The 22324-nt window shown below is 39.7% G+C and overlaps 2 protein-coding genes across 2 annotated transcripts; both read right to left on the minus strand.

Moving 5' to 3' along the window:
* Positions 1 to 1603: 1603 nt before the first annotated feature.
* On the minus strand, positions 1604 to 3917 carry LOC145482942 (tyrosine-protein kinase receptor Tie-1-like). Its single transcript, XM_081461577.1, has 3 exons — positions 3835 to 3917; positions 2468 to 2567; positions 1604 to 1906 (listed from the first exon to the last, which is right to left on the minus strand). Exons 1-3 carry the CDS (start codon positions 3870 to 3872, stop codon positions 1844 to 1846), a joined length of 201 nt encoding a protein of 66 aa, XP_081317703.1. The 5' UTR covers positions 3873 to 3917; the 3' UTR covers positions 1604 to 1843.
* Positions 3835 to 21174, minus strand: LOC145481833 (ephrin type-B receptor 1-B-like). Its single transcript, XM_081460378.1, has 19 exons — positions 20370 to 21174; positions 17880 to 18029; positions 16125 to 16740; positions 15724 to 15771; positions 15056 to 15406; positions 14018 to 14223; positions 13776 to 13845; positions 13348 to 13450; positions 12866 to 12915; positions 12406 to 12552; positions 11915 to 11991; positions 11609 to 11714; positions 10564 to 10625; positions 10249 to 10347; positions 9401 to 9520; positions 8581 to 8730; positions 6236 to 6280; positions 5491 to 5645; positions 3835 to 4159 (listed from the first exon to the last, which is right to left on the minus strand). Exons 2-19 carry the CDS (start codon positions 18012 to 18014, stop codon positions 3904 to 3906), a joined length of 2796 nt encoding a protein of 931 aa, XP_081316504.1. The 5' UTR covers positions 18015 to 18029; positions 20370 to 21174; the 3' UTR covers positions 3835 to 3903.
* Positions 21175 to 22324: the final 1150 nt, after the last annotated feature.

Below are 22324 nucleotides of genomic sequence, written 5' to 3' on the forward strand. Positions count from 1 at the left end.
TCCCCTGACTCGATTAATAGCAGGTTTACCTGCTTCACATTCTTTTCCTCTCTTCTGTCGCTAAGCCTGAGCGGGAACACATTGTTGTTTTTATAGCCAAATAAGGTTATTGCGAGGTTTTTGTTTTGTGCCTCAAGCTTTTCTATCTGCTTTACCGGTGTTGGGAAATCGATTCCTTGGTAGTTAATACCGTCGTTAACCGGATAGCTGCTTGTTCTATATGGGTTCTTCCCTTTCGGTGCAGGAAATAAAGCAGCTCTGAGAGCCCACTTCAGGCATTCGTTGTCTCTGTTTTTCACGTTGATTATTGCCTTCTTATTTACCAGCCAAGCTGGAAGAGGCAAATAGGTTCCTCCAGGAATTGGTATATAGATTTCCACATCCACGTACGCGATCGTTATCCCTACTAATACCCATATTGATCCTCTCGCTGACCAGTGCTCTACTTCTCCTTGTGTGATTCCGATAAATTCGTCGAATTTTTACTCTATCTCCGCCTTATCTACCCTGATGAAAAGGTACGGTTGGTGATTTTTGCCACGAAAAAAGTGCCTTATTTCTTGCGTTTTTCCGTCTCTTTCTCTTGAAAACTTTGCTTCTAACGCAAAGCTCACTTTTGCGCTTTTTAACCTTTGTAATTCTTGTTCTACCAAATCCGCGAACTTTTCTTTATTTTCTCTTGCGAACACCAAGATATCACTTCTGTCTGGATTTCTTTCGGATACATCCATTCTCCATGTACGAAGATCTGGGGAATTATATTGATATGTTTGGAACCCGTCGAATAATGGGGTTTTTTCTGGTTCTAATGGTTCACGTTGGTTTCTGTTTGCATCATAGGTATTCGGCCGTAAAACATTTGCAGAACATCCGACGAATATCTTGCGGCAGCCATCTCGGCGTATATACTTGTGCAGATACTTCTTCAATAGGAAATATTTCTGTGACACTTTGTATTAGACGCGTGACCCTTCTTATCGCATGACGCCGATGCTTCGGAATCGGACACATAGAGACTACTGGTTCTGTGACAGATGTGTAAACAGAACTGTTTTTCATTTGCTGACCTTGCATATCCGATCCGCGCTTTTTTTCACATAGAGACTACTGATTCTGTGACAGATGTGTGTCTCACAGACACACACACACATAGAGACTACTGGTTCTGTGCACAGCATGTGTAAACAGAACTGTTTTCAGCTGCTGAAACAACTGCCACCGTTAAACCCGATGGGGGTGGGTGGGGGTTTAACGGTGGGAGTTGTTTCAGCAGCTGAAAACAGTTCTGTTTACACATCTGTCACAGAACCAGTAGTCTCTATGTGTGTGGAGGCCTCCATTTTTAAGCTGCCTGGCAGCCAGGCCGTGGTTATGTAACCTCATTCCGTCCGACTCGAAATTGAAGGGAAGGAGAAAAACCTGCAACTGACTTGGCATCCTTCTCAAGGTCAGCAAAATCTATTTCTTCAGCTAGCGATTATCCACTTCGCTATCTGTAAATGCTACCATTTCGGAGTTTGGAGCATGTTTGGTTCAAAATGATATGGCTCAAGAACAGCCATAACCCAGAGTGGTAGTTAAAAGGCTCATTCGAAAAGGGTGCCGCTAAGGCATTATGCAATATATCGAGCCTTCTGTCCAGGAAGTAGCAAATGTTTATCACGCCAGATCGGATGAGAATTTTGCAAACAATCTGTAGTGGAAAAGCTATACACGGTTTCCTTAGCAATCGATTTGATGGGTGTTATTAAACTTTTTGAATAAAATGAAACTTGTCAACACTATATTTCTTCAGTCAAATGACGTGTCTTCTCCAAAAATTCACGATCCTCCGTCAATCGTGCTACGTCACCACGTCAAAATTAACATAGTCCTTGTCATCATAAACTTCCAAATTCACATATGTCTGCAAATCAAAGAATAAATAGATAAAGAGATTAGACCTTGGACCTTTATGTGTCTATGCTGATCAGTGTAACGGTTAAGGGAGTCAACACCAGTGATGATACAATTGTATCGTTCTTCTCTGACTGCCAATGCTTCATTTTGGGCCGAAATCCGTCAGTTATTTCAAACTGTTTCGGATAGAGTGGTCGAATTTTTGTTCCTGATTCAAACCGAAGCTTCTTATTTGTTTACCACCTAACATTGATGTGCAAATGGGCACGCAATGGTTGTTTTTGACAGGCTGCTTTAAGACTAAAGTACGTTGTTAGTGATTTGGTAGCAACATGTCACCTCAGGCCTAGTGAAAATTGGCCGCGAATATCTAGCTCGACTTTGTCTTGGTAGACATGCTTCACATTTACCCCCCCCCCCCCCCCCTCTCTTACTCCCCAAAATGAAAGGTTTGTAAACACTGTGGGTAAAAGCCACACAAATTGCTCAATAGGGCAACAGCTTAATCAGTGAGTGTCCATTTCTGCTGAGTGTGCTACACTGACATATATTAAAGCACTTTACAAACCTTGTGGTCATTCAGAAGTCTTCTGACCGCAGAGCAAAGCCTTCGGAACGTTGGTCTCTTCTGAGGTTTTTCTTCCCAACACTCTGTCATGATGGAGCACCTGTAAAGCAGTTATGTATACACGTTATTTGCCGGCCGGGAGGTCCATATTGGGAAAAACTGCGCCCAAGGGCATGGCTTTTACCAATACGGGCCGAGCAAGGCCGGCAAATAACGTGTCTATTTTCTCTCTACGGTATTGCTTTGAAAGCAACTTCTGTGTTCAATTTTAATTAAAACCGTTGAGTTCAAATCTGGCGTACGCCTGCGTTTGACATTCGGGCAAAAAAGCCGGTAGCGTTTGCAGAGATTGTAGGGCTGATTTTAAATAAAAGTGACACAGTGTGGGGAAAAAGTACGTTTAAAAAGGTTACTTTTCGGCCGAAAATGTCGCTTATGTGAGAAAAATAGATGCTAATGAAAAAGAAACGCACGGCTTGAAAAATCGAAAATGGCTTTATTTGCTGCTTTCTTTGACTCTTTGTAGATTTTTTACATTATACGCTGTTTTATGGTGTAACAAAAAGCTCGAAACGTTGCCAAACTTGGGAATTTCGGAGTGGTCCGTAACCAGGGTCCGGATAGGATAATCAGGACCGCTGGAGCGCGCGCGATTAACCAATCAGATTCAAGGATTTTGGACCCGGACCGCTGTGAAGCTGGAAGAAAAAATAAAGTGTATTATTACGACTGCATTGCCTTTCTCTCGTTCTCTTAAGAAGGATTTGCGACCTATTTCTGGGTTGATTTCGAAAGCGTACTGAAACAATTTTAGATGGATTTGGAAATCTCAGACTAATGGTTTTAGAGCCAACCGCATTTGGACAGAAAACACTGAGGATGAAGATGGAGTAGAATGTGCATGGTAACACTCGAACACGCTGGTTTGCAGTTTTAATTTCATTTTTCCTGGTTTTCCCATAATTATAGTTCAGTCAGTGAGACGAAACGACCCTCGCTCCTAAAACGAACTTTAACAGTGAGTGTTTAACACTGTCAGTATCAGCATTATCGCATTTCGTTTCTTTTCTTTTCTTTTGGTGCGTTTTGCATTTTTACTGATTTTTTTTCTTAAAGATTTACCACTTGTCAAATTTGTTACTGAAATTCCTCTTTGCTATTTTCTATTTACTATCTGTATTAATTTTACTGTTTTGTAATGAATAAGTTTGCGATAAAAACTGAACTAAAATCCACAATAAAAATGATTTAAAAAGAGCTACTGTTCTTCAATGTTAACTAAAAAAAAAAAATTTTATCTAAAAACTTTAACTTTATCAGTTGTTTGATCAAAAGAACCAAATTTAAAGTGTAACATGTACAATTACACTTCTTTCGTATAATTTTTGGTTCTTATAGCAAACATTTGTTCCAATCAGCCACGTTTTCTCTCCCGTCTATTTTGCGGCTTCCTCTTCATCCATGCCCTTGTTGTGACGTTGTGAATTCATAGCCTTGATACTCTTTTTCATTCTATTTCGATGTCCAGCCAACTTAATTCCTATTTCGTTTAAATCCCCTTCATTCAGCTGAGCGACCTTGTTGAGGGTGTTGACGCCATTAGCTTGGAATGTTTCCAAATACTTCTCCATGTTGATGTATTTTAGCCAGTCGTCCACGGACTGAAATTCTGGTAAATTGACCTCGATAGATCTGAAAGTAATAAAAACAGGTAAAATTATAAAGAAACGACTTGACTGGGCGTCGTCGTTGTTTTATTGTTGTTATTGTGTCCTTGTCGTTATAATGGCTTTGATTGTGACTGACTAGCCTGCGAACGCAGACGTATTTCCGGCTGTCGCTTGTCTCCGCCGAAAATAGGGTCCGCGAACCCGAGCCAGGAAACGATTTCTGTGAGGTAATGACTTTTGTTTCTCTTTGGCCAATCAGATTCCATGATAGAATGAAACTCGAGTGCTCCTCGCGCAGTAGTTCTGGGGCTACTTGAGCTAAACTGTGATTGGCTTAAAATTCCTGCGTCACAGAAACCGTTCTCTGGCTCGGGTTCGCAGACGTTATTTTCGGCGGAGACAAGCCACAGCCGGAAATACGTCTGCGTTCGCAGGCTAGTGACTGACATGTAATACCAGTAGGCACTGTTATTGTAACAAGAACGAATCTAATAGTGACATTTAGCACCACGGTTTTCAGCGGAAATCTCAAACGGCAAACCGCTAGAAGTCACTTAACTAAGCGCTGCGGTCACCTTTGGAGTTCTCTACGCGGGTTTTCGACGCCGAGAAGTAGGTTTACACGTAAGTGATTTACCTGAACATTTTTTTTATCCCGAATTTCTGTTTATACCACGTCGTCAGTAAGAAATTTAGTAAGCCAGTAGTACATGCTTAGATATAATTTTTAGCCGATGAGTGAAAACAGGAGTTTCTGTTGCCATTTGAAAATCAAACACTGCTGTTGTCTGGAAATTGAACATGGCGGCATCTTCAAGTAAAATTATTCTTTATGTTTTCGTAACTAAACAGATAGAAGTCACAAACGTCTAACGCCAAACCGGCGCCTAACCCGAAACTGCCGTTTGCTGTTTGCCGTTTACATGGAAACCTTGGCATAGTGTTAAATGTCTCTAATATTTCCAGAACCACCCTAGCTTTAGTATCTTCATTAACCGACTCAAATTGAGATCAGTACAGGGTAAATAGTTATCAAAGGAGATTTTCTAAGGGTTTTAGAAGTGCGACCTCTCTTCCAGTACGCAAGGAAAACAGTGACGAGAACAGTGAAGTGTTTTATAGTACAAATTTGGTGATTACTGTATTTTTATGTCTTTCTTTATTCATTTATTTTTTAATGCATCATGGCCAAGGTTGAAGTTAAAAGTTAAGTCTTCGTCATGGCAGTGGCCGATCAGGCGGGAGTTTATTCCGGTTTCTGATGCACCACTGCTCCCCCACGGATGGGATGCGAGTCCATCACAGGGCCACCTCCAGTGTAAAATTCATATATTCATATTAAATAGTACTTACGTATCTGGGAGAGACGATGAGACATAATCCTTTAGAAGTTCTGGGGATCGAATTAGTTCATCAAAGCGACTAACGATCTCAGAAAACTTGGGTCGTTTACTTTTGTCTTTCCCCCAGCAATCCAACATTAAGGAATACAGAACTTTCGGGCAGCCCTTGCGATAGGAAATAACCAATCAAATTAATTAGTTAATTCACAGACCGGAGTTGAAGCACATAAAAGTAGTTATATAAAAACTTACAAGAAATCATCAGTCCAAAATCTGATGTAATTGGACGCATAAAGTAGGGATTCATGGGCCATTGGAAAAAACCTCTTTTTTGTGGTGGATTCTCATTGATTTGTGGTGGATTACATCGACGTCGATAACGTCAGGATCCAGGTGTGGCTCATGAATAGAATAAGCTAAATTTGTACAACAAATTATTCAGGGACACTTTTAAGGATAGATTGCCTGGTGTAACTCATCCAAATCAGCAGTCCTTAGATTTTTGCTTTCAGTTAATTCTATATTGGAAGCAAACATGTAGTCCTTTTGCAACCAAAAAAAAAAAAACGATAACTTCAACACTAGCAGCACTTCATATGCGATGTGTAAAATTTAAAATTTTAGAAATAGCAAAGAAAGCGTAAAACAGTGGAGGTACAGTCGTGCCCTTTCTACACGTCCCTGACTAACTTCAGCTTTTATACACCCATCAAATGTTAAAAATTGTAAAACAAACGTTAACCAATTTTCCGCACCTGAGGAGACTGCAATCTGTATCCAAATTGTACTCTGTTGATAACCTGTTTAAAAAACACGATAAACGAGTTAAAGAAGCTACGCATCTTGGAAAGTATAGCCTAAAATTCTCACGTTCGTCGTTTGCAATCCGTGGTAATCCTTAACCATCCTTGTCCCTCGAGCTGTATTGTTAATTATTATTATCTCTTTGATGTTTTGTATCTTAGTAAACTACTATATTTTCAGGTTCCCTTCAATTTAAAAGTACTTTTGTACGTGGCCAAAATAACTCAAAATGGCGTGACTGAGTTCCTTTCAAAGACTTCAAAGCGCTATTTGAGCTTTTAAATAGTCTGGTCCTTATTGATTACTAACTACTTACTAACCGAGAATGAGGTTTTTACGGGAAAATCTCAGACCGAGACCTTGCCGTATCGACCGAGCGACCGGCAAGGTTTGAGATTTTCCGAGCTTTAAGATCTTCTCGTAAAGACTGAACGATCGAAGTTAATAAGTTGTTTATTATATGGCTTTTTGCTTGGTTCAGTTTTTGCAGACCCGTAATCGGCCCGTTGGCATTACGGGAGAATAATGCCCTAATATTAGCCAATCAGAGGGTGTTATATCGGCTACAAACGCAAGTCATATAATAAATTTCTGTAATGACCATAGCCTTCATAAACACACAGCACCTTGTTCCAGTGAAACCAAGATAGGAGACATTATTTCAAGTTTAAGCTGTGACGTTTCATTAATACTTGAGTATGTTAAAGTGTCGAATCGACTATAGTAAAACTCCAGAATAACGTATTGCTCTGTCTACAGCAAAGACTTTAAAATCAACATTGGTAACGGATTAATAAGTAGTAACTTATCTTCTCACGCTCATTGAAATGAGAAGGAATACGTTTCTAAATAGTCCGAGTTTTATACTGTTAAACAACAACTACAGTGAATAAGTCACTAAGTAAGTGGCCAGTCAGTCAGTCAGTCAGTCGGTCAGTCAACCAGTCATCAGTCAGTCCATAAGCGTACGGGCAATTTTTTCCAGGGGTAGCGGTGAATCACTTTCACGTGCAAACAATTTTCGCAAGTTGCCCAAATTTCTACAAAACAATCGAGTACAAATGAGGGTCACAGGATTCACGAACATTGGCCTGAATATGCAGTGAAAAAAAAATTTACATTTCAATCCAGAGTGAGAGCCAGTTCTTGTATATGAATCTATCATATAGACCACCTTAAGACACTACTGTCTCTGTCATTGCGAGGGCCGAAAATATCGATAATACGATCCATGTCATTGTTTAGTTCAGAGTTGGCCGTATTCCTTTTAATGTTAATCAGTGCGGATGTTACTGACACGCTGTTGCCCCATATGTTGTTGCGGTGGTCGGTTTTCATTCTGCGCAACGCACTGAATGATCCGCGCTCTGCAGAACATGATGCAGCAGGTATCACCACAATAATATTCACCACATTGGAAAAATCTGGCAACATATCAAATATTTCGTTCTCATGCGTTGTCTGCAGTATTTCTGAAACAGTTGTGAGTGGAACCAGCGCTCACGACGAAAACTCGCGTATATTTTCTGCTCGGCTTCCAGAATTTCACCGTCGATTCCGTAAAATTTAGCGATGCGGGGGAAGCTTTCTTTATCAGGCGTTTCCCTGTGACACATATCTCCCAAAGCACAGAGTATTTCCCGGTCGTTTCCACTGAACCTGATCTCAAGCTCAGAAAGCAACTTATCGAGGGACCCATAAATGCTTAAAAGTTAAGTTGGCTTTGAGAATAAAAAAATTCCGTATTCTTACAAAAATAAAGCTTTTGTCCAGTGACAATTTGAGACACGAAAAAATAAGGGGTGTTAAGAAAATGCTGATTCGCACTATTTTTGCGTATTAAGTCTCACCTTATCGTGTATTGTTACCAGTATTGTTATTCTCTGTTTGTCAGTAGCATTGTAATGTTTCGAAACAAACGGAAGCGTTTTAAAAACCCGTTGCCCAAATTTCTCTTGTTGCTCCAGCTCTCAGCTAGAGAGTCCGTCAACCAGTCAGTCAGTCAGTCAGTCAGTAAACCAGTCATCAGTCAGCCACTCAGCTAGAGAGTCAGTCAACCCGTCAGCCGGCGTGTCAGACAGTCAGACGGTCGCCGGGCCAGTCAGCCAGCCAGCCAGCCAGCCATTCCGTCAGCTATTTAGTCAGACAGTTAGTCACCCAGGGATTCAGTCATTTAGCAAATTAGTGAGTGAATGAGTTTGTAATTGAGTCAATGAGCCTAGGCGACAAGAATTCCCTTCACAACGCTATCTCCTCGTTTCAAGAATTTGTTGCAGCGAGGTTACGCATCACTTACATCGTAGTTGCTCCATTCTCCGTAAGGTCTATCACAGAAAGTCATGATCTCCCAGAGCAAAACACCAAAACTCCACACGTCACTAGCGGAGCTGAACGTTCGATGTTTAAGCGCCTCGGGTGCGGTCCAACGAACTGGAATTTTACCACCCTTTGGGGTAATCAAAAGAAACACGATTTAATGTTAAGATGCGAGATACAGTATTTACTAAGGAGCGTGCGAGAAAAACAACTTATCACCGACGAAAGCAAGAAACAGTTACTGTTCGGGTTTCAGAAAAGCTTATACAAGTCAATCCCGCAGAAAGGCCGTTTAAAGGTCATTACTCTTGACAGAATCAGGCATTATACTGTTAGGTAGTTGTCTCATTTTCTTTATGTGCGTGATTTATTCAACAGCAAATGTGGAAAGTTTCTTTTAAACTATTAAAGTGGCCACGACGAGGAAGCTTGATGATCTCATTAACACCCCCATGTTTCCTTTTTTCTTTTTTCTTTTTAGGCAGTTGATGTAGGGTCTTCTCGAGGTTTTCCACTGCATTACAACAATCCAATACAAATATTACTACAATAATTACAAGAAAATATATGGAAGATCATATATCTGAACTGCGGAGAAAGATTATGATGAACGTATGACTGATAATAGCAGTTATATAAATACACACAACTTGATCCGTTGTGAAATCATAGCCTGAAAAAAATTCAGGCTTGAATGGGATTCGAGCCATGACCTCTGCAATACCGCTACAGTACTCTACCAACTGAACTATCTAGCCAGCTCGGTTTCGCGGTTTTGATTGAAAAACTTGAGCATGTACCTGAGTCTCGTAATCCAGTGGCTCTTGGTCGTCTTGAGCATGTAACTCTCTTGAAAGGCCAAAATCAGACACCTTGCACAACATGTTTTCACCAACAAGCACATTACGAGCTGCGAGATCCTAAACCACAGGAAACATTTAAAACAGTTAAATGAGTTTAATTGATAAATTAGGCTTAGATTAAACTTTGACTAAGGGATATCAACACCAATTTGCCCAACTATGTCACCATGCTATGTACATGATACAACGATTGCGCTCCCCGCCCCCCTCCTCCCCCGCCCCATCGCCTGTTAATTTTGTTTTTCTGATATGCGCAATACAGACTTAACTTTTTATCAAGTATTAAAACAATCCAGTCTACCTTGGAGACTCACAAAATCCTTCAAGGCACTCAGATAATGAGTGCAACTTTTTCGTGATGTAAAAATGGTGATAATATTGAAAGAGGCTCCCTGACAATTTTACGTCTGTGTCGGTTCAAATGGCCCATCAGGCAGTTTATCCCAGTTTCCGTAGCATGTAGCGACTAGGAGTATTTCTACTATCCCCTGGGGTGTAAGTCCTCTGGGGATGTTGGTCCATTGCAGGGCTACCCCCAACATCAAACTAACCGGTACCCATTTACACACTTGTGTGGGGAGAGGCACTGTAAGAGTAAACTGTCTTGCGCAAGAACACATCGCAATGACCTCGGCCAGGACTGGAACCAGGAACGCTCGATCAAACACAAGCGCGCTTACCATTAGGCCACCGCACCGCCCATTCCATGGGTACTAGTAATTTAGCTAAGTCGATCGCAGAACTGATAGTTATTAGTACATTATCTTTACCATGTATATACTTACCCGATGAATAAAGTTCATATCGGAAAGATACACCATTCCACAGGCCACGCCCCTAGCCATTCCTATCAACTGAAGGCTCGTCAACTGTCCTTTACGTTTCTACAAAGAAGAAATTCGACTTTTCTATTAGTTCATTTATTAGTCACTTTGAGGTCTTTCAGAGGAGACGTAAGTCTAATCTTATTTACTTCTTTTTAACTGTTTAAAGTTCCATCTCACCCAAACAAAGAGGATTGGACTTTCCGGGAATTTATGTGATGCAACAAAAATACCCAGCAAAAGCACAAACATAATAAAGATCTTTAGTAAATGTACCTGTAAGAAGTGATCTAGTGAACCACTCTCCAGGAATTCTGTGAGAATCATCATCGGCCTGCCTACAAATGCAAACTGATTATAAACTGATTAAATAAATAAATGAATAAATGAATAAATAAATAAATAAATAAATAAATAGAGCGGTTTTCAATTGAGTGTCGTAAAACCAAAACCAAACCAATTGCTTACCAATTAGACTACTCAGCCAATCTCAAACCGTAGTTAAACCAAAACCAAAACCAAAGTAATTGTCTAATTACTTTCGACACTCAAATGAAAACCGCTCTAAATAAATAAATAAATAAATAAATAAATAATAAAGTTAATCAAGAAAAGATCAAGGTATGATCTCTTGAAGTAATTTGATTTATCGATTATTTAAAAGTTTGATTGATCTATTCATTGACTGGTTGACTGACCGCTTGATTGGTTGGTTGGTTGATTGATTGATTGATTGATTGATTGACTGACTGACTGACTGACTGATCGATCGATCGATCGATCGATCGAATGATTGATTGATTGATGATTGATTGATTGATTGATTTATTGACTGATTGATTGATTGATTGATTTATTGATTGGTTGTATGGCTGATTGATGGACTGGTGAACAGACGGATTGACTTGACCTATTTTTTGACTTGCGGATTGGGCCTGAGAAGAAGCTAAAGAGGACAGGATAGCCAGTAGGCAGACAGACTGCAGCCAAGTTCTTAACTTGGAGAGCGGACAAATGATGATGATTCATCTGGGACATTTTGACATGCATAACAAAAGAAGAGAGGGAGGGGTGGGAAATTGCAGCAGGTTTCATTTTCCTTGAAGTATAAGAACATACAGTTGATAAATAGTTGATACATACTATGAACCTAGTAAATGGCCCAACTCACCATAACTCTTTATAGCTCACCGGTTAGAGCACCCGGTCGGCATCTGGGGGGTCATCATTTCGAATTGATGTTGAGACTCAGATTCTTACGCTGTTTCACGCTCCCGATGTTTTAAAAATTTACATCTTTCTCTATAAATATACCACTTACTTTGGGTAACAACTCCTATGAGTCCGATAACATTTGGATGATCAAACTGACACATGATGGATGCTTCTGACAAGAAGTCCTTTTGGTTTTTCTCGCTGGAACCGGGCTGGAATGAAAGAGAAGACCAGCGTTGTAACATCAGTTTAACTTGTATTGTTTTTTACATATATTCTTACGAGCCTTGTTTTGAGTACAGGAATAATCTTTTGCACTTTAGTTGTTTGAGTGTTTAACAACTCAGCTTTTAGTTTTGCTACAAAATTCTACCAAAGGATTAAAGCACCAAACGTAAAGAGATCAACTTACCCTCAAGACTTTGACAGCGACAATCTTCTTGCCTTCTCGAGTCTTAAGTATGCCTTTGTACACGTCTGCAAACTCTCCTGAAATACAAAACATGAGGATAAGCAATCGAAACAGGGACGGGCAAAATAACTGAGATACCTGGCTATGGCTCGAACCCGGACAGCGCAATCCGGAGACTAGCGCACTAACCATGAGGCCATCACGCCTCCTTCGCCATTATGTGGACGACCCAGTAATGGCTTACAGTGTATAACAGCTCAGCCAATCAGGCTGCAGCATTTGCATTAGTGTACTAGTAAAATAGGCCAATTTCGATAAATTAGAATTCTAACTTGGCTCGGAGGCTTGGCGGAATAAAACAAAACAAATCACATCGAAGTCGAGGAATGAATAATTTAAAATTTATTTTGTTTTATTTCCTCATGCCTCGGATCCAAGTTATCATTTTATTATATCGAAATTGGCCTATTGTATTAAGGAGTAATATCTACCTTGTCCAATCATTCCCTCTAGTTTAGTGTCACTTCTGTCGAGTTCATTCGTAAACTTCGATATCAGTTCCATTAAATCCAGATAGTTTCCAGGGTCGATATACTGGTTTCGCTGATCCATGGGATTCGTAGTTTGTAATTCACTTCCTTTAAACAAAATATTGCAGGCAATATTGACTTTTACTAAGAGTTACAACACTTGTATACAGTTTCGTTGACAATGCTCATCTGCTAAAATATTGTTATCTCGAGCGAATGTGTTCGGAGTGGAAAGAAATTAATGGAACTTAACACGAGAAAGCTTCCAGAAAGTCTTCTTATTTTCCTTAATGGCAACATCTCGTTTTATACAGTGAGGCAAATTTATACATTAATAGTCGATTCTTTAGCACCTAACACGGGTTAACCGGTACAGACGTCTCAATTGCGTTATATAGAATACGGACGTTTTTGAACCTACCTATTTCAATGCTTTTCATATAGGCTCTCTCTACACTCTTTCGCCCTTTCCTAGTAGTATACACATTGAAGCATTAAGTTGACACATAGATATAAGTTAGTCTCATTTATTTGGATAAGCAACGATAATTGATTGGTGGTTAGAGAGGTAGGTTGGTTGGTTAAGGCAGATAAGTGGGTGGGTGGGTGCGTAGGTAAGCACGCAGGTTGGTAGGTAAGTTGGTTGGTTAAGGTAGATGAGTGAGTGCGTAGGTAGGTAGACAAGTAGGTATGGTAGGAAGGTAAGTAAGTGAGTAGGAAGGTAGATACGTTAGGTAGATGCGTTTCATCTACGTAGATACGTTAGGTAATTAGATAGGCAAGTAGATAGGTAGATTGATGTATTACGAGGGAAGGTGGACCAGTAGATGTCTCGACCTGAACTTTAATAAATCAATTTAATGACTGGAACAAATCCACAAGGTACTTATTTAAGAGACCCACCTTCTGCGGAGAATAATAATGGCAACAAGTATTATTAAAAGAATTAACGCCAGTCCTCCGAATCCAGCACTGAATGCAATTATCTTAAACGCCTTCGATCCATCTGTGGTAATATAACAGCCAGAAATGTTGAAGTATTAATCACTGGTCATCAATCGTGCGATAAAAGGTATATCAACCCTAATCAGCCAATAAGTCAAGCTGAAGTCAAAGTCCATGTCAGAATCAATGGCAATCTTTAATAAAGCTTTCTTAGTTTGAAGTGCGATGTATATGGCATTTCTAAGAGTTTTTACGTTAGATGATTTGTTTTTGTTCTAGTTTCAACAAGACTAGAGGGGAAAATGATAAACGTGAAATCGTTTACAAGAAAGAGCAGGAATGATTATGTTAATCTTAACTTGATAATTATTTAATTTTTAACAAACCGGAGTCAGTTCTAAGTGTAAAGGTCTTTGTCCCAGCAGGTCCTTTACCGATGTTGTTCACTGCAAATACCTGAGGAAAAAAAAAAGACCAAAGTGCTTTAATTTAAAACTTTTGTGGTTTGTTTGTTTGACCGTTTTTGTTTGCCTGCTTGTCTGCTTGCTTTTCTTAGCATAAAACTTCAAGATAGCATTGCTGGCGTGCCAAACTGCTTACCCAAACTACGGATTCAAATTTTACCTACCTGGAATTCATAAGTTTTTCCCGCCATTAGATTTTCAAACTGCAATTTAGTTTCCTGTGTAGTTCTTGACTCGTTATCTGAAGAATCATCCTCTCTTGCGTATGTCACGTGATAATCTTTAATGACGCCATTCTTTTCTTCTAAAATCCATGACAAAATAACGGCATCTTCCGGTTGTGCAACCGATACTTCGGGTTTTCCAGGAACTATAATGTGTAAAATAAACCAATCAAGAACATCAAGTTCCAAGCGTGACCTCTTAAACCTTGGCCACAGCAAATTATAGCTGCACGCCACACAAAATTTGTTTGCTTCCGATTGGTCGAGAGCGTACAATTAATGCAAAATCGTACAGTCGTAAGCTATATACAGAAAGAGCTTTTTTAAAAGTTTCTATGGTGACTAAGCGCACCGTATTTTCTAAATTTAAATCCCGATCACGAATAAACGCCGATTTAAAATATGCGTGTGTCCAGGCACTAGCATTTATTTGGAGAAGGCCTTGTGGAAATAATTTTCGTTAATTAACAACCCTCACAGGGAAGGTAGATAAAGTCTGAATACGAACCAAGTGGCCCATCAGGCCGGTGCTTATCTCGGGGTTCTGTAGCACGAAGCGACAAAGACTATTTCTAATCCCCCCTTGATGGGATGCTAGTCCATCGCAGGGTTACCCCCCAGCATTTAATTCGCCGCTACCCTTTTGTACACCTGGGTAGAGAGAGGCACTGTGAGAGTAAAGTGTCTTGCCCAAGAACACAACACAGTGTCCCTGGTCAGGGCTCGAACCCCAACCGCTCGATCCTAAGACGAGCGCACTAACCACGACGCCACCGCACCTCCCACTAACAGTCCTTCACGATGATTCTGTAATGTTGAATTCAGTTGGTGCTGTGGTAGATATTGAACCCTGAGAAACGTTTGGGTTGAACCAAAGCAAATCAAATTAATAGCAATCATCTGTGTTAGATGATTTACAGAGGAGATGAATACTATCTTACAGCATATTGTAAATTTTCCACAAACTCAAAAACTCACTTGATCCGTTAGTCCTTACGGTGACTGCTGCAAAGTCTCCTTCAACTCCATGTCTTCGTTTCGCCACGTCACTCACTCTGTTTTTAGCGTAGATTTTAAAAGTATAATTTACAAATGAAGAAAGGTTCGTTACCATCACATGGGTCACATTTAAAACGTCCTTATACGGTAAGTTTCCACACTTTTCATCAACACACTCGTTGTCGTCTGCATCCTCGCATGGCCTAGAGCAATCGACGTCATAGTACACAAGTGTCCGGTTACCGGTTATTGCAGGCGGGAGCCATCTTAACTCCACTGCACTTTGGTTGATGAATGCAACGCTAATGCTTCTCGGGACGGTTGGAAGAACTAAAAGCAGCAAAAATCGACCTTTTTATTAGTTAGTATTTCAGGATGCTAGCGAGTAAGGAAACAAGGCATCCTAAAATTAACACTCGAAAGAGCCGTGATGCTTAAATACACCTAAATTCCAAATTATGGACAATCCCAGATGCATTCTGAAGATTGTAAGGTAATAATTCTGACGAAATTTAAACATTCATGTTCAAAGTAAAGGCACAATTAATGTGTGAATTGATCCTAACATTGTAATGAGTTCTAGATTTCTGACTGAGATCTGAGTCCATCCAAAAGGTATCACAAATTAATTTTGTAGCATTTCTTACCTGTACAAATAAGGCCCGTCTGGTCATTGTATTTTCCATTTGGACAAGCTAAAACAAGAATGCACCAACTGAGATAAGAGCAGAAAGGGAAATAATATTTATTGTACAGCATTGTACTTATTCACCTAGGAACCTTTCAGTGATTGCTACCATGCAGTTACAAGTTCCACAGTGTTTTCGATGCATTTTAAATAGAGCGAAATAGAACACGCTGGTTTCTGTGGTTCTTCCTAAAAAGAGAGACTGAGCTCAATGATGGGGTTGCTTCAATATTCCTAAAAGGAAAGGGGAAACAAAAAAGCCATCCACGACAATAAAAGGTAATGTATGTGACCGCAACAGTCAATCTCATGTACATTTTCAAGTTAATCGAGTTTAAATCGTAAATGCAGCAACATTACCATCGCATATCCCTCCATTATTCTCCATATCTTCTTTACAAATACATCTTCCTTCAAGTTCAGTGGTGTTCCACTCGCCATTACTTTCACAGTGAACGTACAAACTGCCAGGTACTTGAACAGCATCTTTGATACAGTTTCCTTTCACTCGAATGCTGTCAGAATCATTCGCTGGCGCTACAGTCCTTGGTAGTGACACCAAATTACTTCTGAGTGTTTCACCAGGGCAAATGTTATAAGTGACTTTGACAGAGAACAGAGTACTACAGGCTCCATAATTATGGAATGCTAATATAGTATATTGTCCTTTAACAAGGACGTTTATTGTTTCGGAATTTCTCGAATTGATAGCCTGTTTAATTTCTGCCACTTTTTCATACGCTGTTGTGTCAATAAGAGGGTCAGGATAGTTAAGTTGATCTGCAATAAACTGGTCTGACTGGTTTACGTACAAGTAAAAAACATTTACGCAGGTAGGACAACTTCTGATTAGGTAAGTGACAGTGATATCGATCCTGTTTGCTTTTTTGACTGTGAACTGATCACTCAACAGCCATTTGTTTGACTGTTGTAAGTTACAAGCCGCATATCGTGTAGGGTTAGTCCGTCTATCCCACTGCAAAATAAAGAATTAGTAACAAATAAACAAACAATCAATCGGTCATTAAAACTCAAAATCAAATACTGGTTATGCTATTTGTCTCCAGGGGGAACTCCAATATAAAAAAGAATGGGGGTGCTCGAAGGAAATTTTAAAACGAGCGCTACCAAGATCCTGTTTTGTGGACATGGCTTGGAATTTTTTTCACTCCTAAGTGCTACAAATTCTTACATTTAAACAACACATTAACTGACACTGACTTTTTTCGGTTCCATTCCCTACAAAGCAGAATATAAAAGCAGACACCGACACAACGTAGGATGATTTTTTGAAGGTGTACTATATTGCGGCTGGCCAAACCAACCTTCTTCAGGTACAATGAGAATTCTACATTGGGACATGTTTTTTTGTACCATATTTTCGTAACACCGGAAATTCGTAAAACTAATTGACAGTGTACATTAAAGAAAAGCATATGGTAAAATGAAATAATGAAAAAACATAATAAAAGGAAACAATTAATGTGTTTCTTCGCGAATGTTCAGACCAGCGGGATCAATTATTCTGCCTTTTTGAGTTAAAAAAGCTTCCCTGGCCTTACGGATAGAGTCTCGGTTGGAAAATATTTTTTCGATGGGGATTAATTGCATGTCGTCAGCAGAGTGGGAAAAAATACCACAAAAGCTCCTGCTTTTGAGGCTTAACAACCTAAGAAGTGCCAAACCTTCTCTTTTAACCCCTAAAATGAACGACGAGCACCCCCATCCTTTTTATATGGGAGTTTTCCCCCCCCCCCGGATTTGTCTATGCAGTAAAACCCAACTACTGTGTTCCCAGTTTGTCTTACTGAACTGTAGCCTGTGTACATCCGCCCCCTCCCCTCAAAAAAATCTCCCCGATTTTTTTGAGGGGAGGAGACGGATGTACACAAGCTAGCTGAACCGTTCATCGGATAGCCTACGTAGCTTGGTGGTTTTTAAGCAATTTGCTCGCGCTCAAATTGCTTAAAAAATTGCTTAGACCGCCAAGGCTATTCATCGGACGGTTAATAACTGAGCGCTCGTGGAACAGTGGGCGACACGCTATTTGCCTTGGGAAAGGACTGGCTTAAATTAAAGTTCGTCATCATGTTAAAGGTTAGCGTTTAAACTTACCCCTGATGGTCCAGGCGGCTTACTAATCCAATTCCAATTGTGTTCGTCGTCTGGGTTTTCTAGTATCAGTTGAACTGATGACGCCAATGCTACAAACGTCAAGGTGATCAAAACTGCGGTCCAAAACTTCTGCATGCTGATCAGTCATAACTTATAAATAAAGGAAATAAAAAATTTATTTTGGTAGCTATTGCCACAAAATTGATATTTTCAATATGGCGGACGACTGACGAGGTTCGAAGAGCGAGATATATTCAGAACTACCGCGTTTACAGTTTTTATACAGTTTGTATATATTTACATTTTTATTTTTGAAAGATTAAATGCTTCGAATGTGAATAGAAGACGTGATAAACGTGTCTTCATCTTATTCTTCTCATTACTCCAACACATTCCCGGCTTCGGCGATTCAAATTTCCCGGAGTAGCTGTCTGGAATAACAACAAAGATCAAAAATTGCAAATATATCTAAACTATTTCTGTCGACAATAGGCTCGCTCTCGGAAAACTGTTGGCTTCTCGAAACAGCTGATGTCCAAGGAAAAATATCTGAGCATATTTTCGCGCCAAATGGAGGTTATTGTGGTTATTATCCTTCAAATATTTTTTCGCAACAGGCAAATTGCGTTGTTCAATTTTTTTCTCTAAACCCGCTTGTTTACAGGAAAGTTTTCACGGACGAGTACTAACCATACAGGTATTTTCCTGGGACGGGCACTCGTCTGTAAATAATTTGGTTGGGTAGACGCGGTTTGCGGGAAACAAAAGAATACAGACAAATGTGTGGAAAATTAAAATAATCAACTAAGCGTTTTCTAGCCAAGCTACATCCTTCAAACTTAGTGAATACAATCTTCTACCTGGTAGTTTAACGTTACGATTCACAAATTGTGTAAAGTTCAATTTTGGAAAAAGTTATTCGCCATCGGATACCCATACCGTGAAACACTGTAATTTCTGCCAGCTTTCCCTATCCGTCAAGATGGCGTCGAAATCCGTGATAAGGCTCATTAGATCTGTAGTTTATTGTACCTTACATTTTGTAGTATTTAACGTATTGTACTATAAACTTAATTACTGATCCCGAAGGAAACAGCAAGATTTTGTCTTCCCGAGAATCTCGATGTTAGCTGTTGCCGCGTGACCATAAATCAACCAATAAGAGTGCGCATTAGAATCACCCAAACCCCAGCTATTTAACAATTCAAGCTATTTCCGTCATGGTAAATTTACTGGCATAATGCAAGCTAAGTTTTCGCGGTGAAAAGTCATTGCTGAATGTGGTAACTGACATACAGTGAAACCTGTATTTAGCGGAACCCTGGGTCCGCTCAAAACAGGTTCTAATATGTTTTACAATAATAGTTAATTGTTAACTCTTTTGTAACACAGTGTAACACAGTGAAAGATAAAACACTGCTCAAAGGAGAATGTCTAGTCAGTCAATGTATTAATCTGAAATAATCACTTAGCTTAAAACGACACCGCTGAACAATGTTAATTAAAGGAGTCTTAGCTGGACCTTTAGAATTAAAAACTTCTTGAAGTGTCCGCTTATCGCAGGTTTTGTGCAACAAAATGGTTTAATATTGGTGTCCGCGTCCGCTTAACAGCGGTTTCCGCTGAATGCAGGTTTATTATAAAGTAAATATGGGAGGAAAATTTTGGGACTTAAGCTGGTGACTACTTAATAGAGGGTTTCCGTTTAATATAGTGTCATTAATACAGGTTTTGCTGTATGAAGCATTGTCGCCGAAATCTAAGCTGAACTAAAATTCAAGTTATTTCCGCCATGATGAATTCAGTGACGTAATGCAAGCATCGTCGCCTAAACAAAAGTGAAAAGTCATTGCTGAATGTGGTAACTGTGTGATAGATGATGAATTGTCGCCGAATTTAAGCTGAACTGAAATCTCATTCCAGCCTTAAATCAGCTCCATCAACATCGCTAGGAAAGGAGCGAATATTGTAATAGACAAACATTTATGAAGGGCAAAACATATTTGCAATTTAAACAAACAAATTAACTCCACTTTAGCGCCATCGTTATACGGTATTAACATTCGTTCTGACGCGGGCATAAGCGGACACTAAGCAATGATATCAGAACTCTGTTTCATGTTCCAGATTTATTTTAGGAACTGACTCTTTATGAGATCTCACAGCTTTACTCAAAGGGCAAAAGCCCTCCAAAGCTGAAACTGACTGAGCGGGCGATAACTTCCTCATGGCAACGAACAGTGTTGTGGCGCAGTATTTTCTTTTATTGCACGGCATTAATTCATCGATCTACTGGTCAGCTACTGGCAGCCATAAGATGATCAGTTGGATGTGAGAAGGCACGTCAGTTCCCATGCACTGCAAGTCTGATGGTATGTTTTGACGAAGATTACACTCGACTGAAAGCGATTACATTTCGCAAATGTCAACTGTTTAACTCACGTTATCACTCACGGAATGCATGCATTTCGTTACAAGTTATATACTTACCAGTTCGTGATCGACAAACAATCTTGATTCATCGAAAGAATCTTTGAAAGAGTAGCCCAAGGTCAGACAACACGAACATAGGGCAGAGACTGCATTGCTTCTACGGTTGACCTGGTCTGCGCCAACTAAATAGAGATATGCAATAAGTATGTAGATATCAAATACTTATAATTTGACAAAGAATGATGTCACTGTCAAAACTGAAAAGATCAGTTTACGTGACTACATAGTACCCACCAGTGTCGCGGTTTTAGTGTGGCTGGAAAAAGTCTTACAGTTTGAAAATGTGTCCTGACTTAGCCATTGTTTGGGAAAGCTTATAGCGGTGGACTGTGCAAAAGTTTTGCATGGCGTGACTCTGATCTGTGGGGCAAACAGTCAGCAGATATTGTCCTAAAACAAAGCTCTCTCAAAGATTTGCATGTTATTACGTTAATTAACGAAGGAGAACGAGCAAGGGTTCCCTGCTTTTCTCTGGTTGAAAAGGCAAAAAGATGTTTGCTGTTGTAGTTTTCACAGTATTTTATACAGAGCGCGCAGCGGTCAAAAAAGCTGGTTAGAGTTTTGAACAACATGGCGTTGGAAAAGAGGTGTCACCTCCAGAACGTTGACTCTCACAGAGTTTCGTTCATCAACATTTGTGTAAGACTTAACTTTCCTTGACGAAGAAGAGTGAAACATTCAAATGTGCCGTCAAAAAGTTCAACCTAACTAAGGATTGCATGCTAAATTTCCGTCAAAATATGAGTAATTATGACGACAACCTTATGACCCGGGAAAAAATACAAACAAATTGAAACTAAATTCACCACTAACACCTGGTATATGGCAGACACTTTGAACCCGTTGAAGCTTTTATCATTGACGGCAGTGAAGTAAAACACAGTTCTTCATTGTTGGCTTTTAAACTTCATAATTTGCCTGTTTGCGTGTGCAGTAATGTTTGATTTCGTTCCGAAGTTCATGAACTGAGGGCAAACTTTTTATTAAGGGTTTAAACCTCCAATTGCGTAGAAAATGTCATGTAACCACGGAAACATGGTTTACAAGAGATTTGTGGGGACGGATCGACACCGACTAAGCGGAATGTGATTAAACATTCGTGTCAGGAACTGATCAGTGAGGGCAATCAGGGTATTTTTATTATTCACTGAGGGTGAGAGTAACAAGAGAGTTGAAAACAAATGACACGTGAGCTATAACAAAGTTGCCACCTTTTACCAGGTCTAAAACTTTCAGTTGTAATTTTCATAGAACCGATATAAAGATTTCGTTCGAAGCCAAAAATAGAATGCTAATTCTAAAAATATCAAAAATACCTCTGTCTTTTTTCTAGAAATCTTTTGAACACATCATCCTACCCGCCTCCTACAAAGTTTTTATGATAAATAAAAACCATACACATGTATACAGCATGCTGAGTGAGTGAGCATAATATATAGATTTAGCCAACCCTAAAAAGCGCGGAGCTGCCATAAAACACCAATCATTTTGATACTCAACACAATTGCTGGTTTTCAGTGTCACGCCATTCAAAATAGACCAAAATAAAAATCAAAACCGGTCAACAGATAAAGTCCAGAATCTGGGAAATGAAAGAAGATAAATATGCAAAGACTCTCGCCAAAACTCTGGTCACAGCAATTTGTCTTATGCGAGGTATGCGGAGAAATTTTTTACCCAAATTTATAGAGATTAGTATGGAGACGCCATGCTGGTGCCCATCCGTATGGGCACCAACATGGCGGCCGAAAACCAACAGAAACATCTGTCACTGAGTTTTGCTACAAAAGCGTGAATTTATCCCTCGAGGAAATCTAAAACATTAAAATAATACTTTTTCTAAGACATGAACTGTTCAGATAGTCAAGTTCCCCGAAATAAGTCACTTTTTTAACCATCATGGCAGTTCTGTAGGCAGTCATGTAAATGCCGCGTCACGCAAAAGCTTAGAA

The sequence above is a fragment of the Orbicella franksi genome, chromosome 3, assembly GCF_964199315.1.
Source record: "Orbicella franksi chromosome 3, jaOrbFran1.1, whole genome shotgun sequence".
Taxonomy (NCBI): domain Eukaryota; kingdom Metazoa; phylum Cnidaria; class Anthozoa; order Scleractinia; family Merulinidae; genus Orbicella; species Orbicella franksi.

What these genes read in the sequence shown, in the direction of transcription:
- LOC145482942 (XM_081461577.1), bottom strand. Translation starts at nt 3,872, where the DNA reads ATGTTTGCTATAAGAACCAAAAATTATACGAAAGAAGT. An exon ending in AAAAATTATACGAAAGAAGT is followed by an intron (nt 2,568 to 3,834) that starts GTAATTGTACAT and finishes ACTGCTTTACAG; the next exon opens with GTGCTCCATCATGACAGAGT. An exon ending in GACTTCTGAATGACCACAAG is followed by an intron (nt 1,907 to 2,467) that starts GTTTGTAAAGTG and finishes TTTGATTTGCAG; the next exon opens with ACATATGTGAATTTGGAAGT.
- LOC145481833 (XM_081460378.1), bottom strand. Translation starts at nt 18,014, where the DNA reads ATGCAGAAGTTTTGGACCGCAGTTTTGATCACCTTGACGTTTGTAGCA. An exon ending in AGCCGCCTGGACCATCAGGG is followed by an intron (nt 16,741 to 17,879) that starts GTAAGTTTAAAC and finishes TTTATTTTGCAG; the next exon opens with TGGGATAGACGGACTAACCC. An exon ending in ATATGAACTTTATTCATCGG is followed by an intron (nt 9,521 to 10,248) that starts GTAAGTATATAC and finishes CCTGTGGTTTAG; the next exon opens with GATCTCGCAGCTCGTAATGT.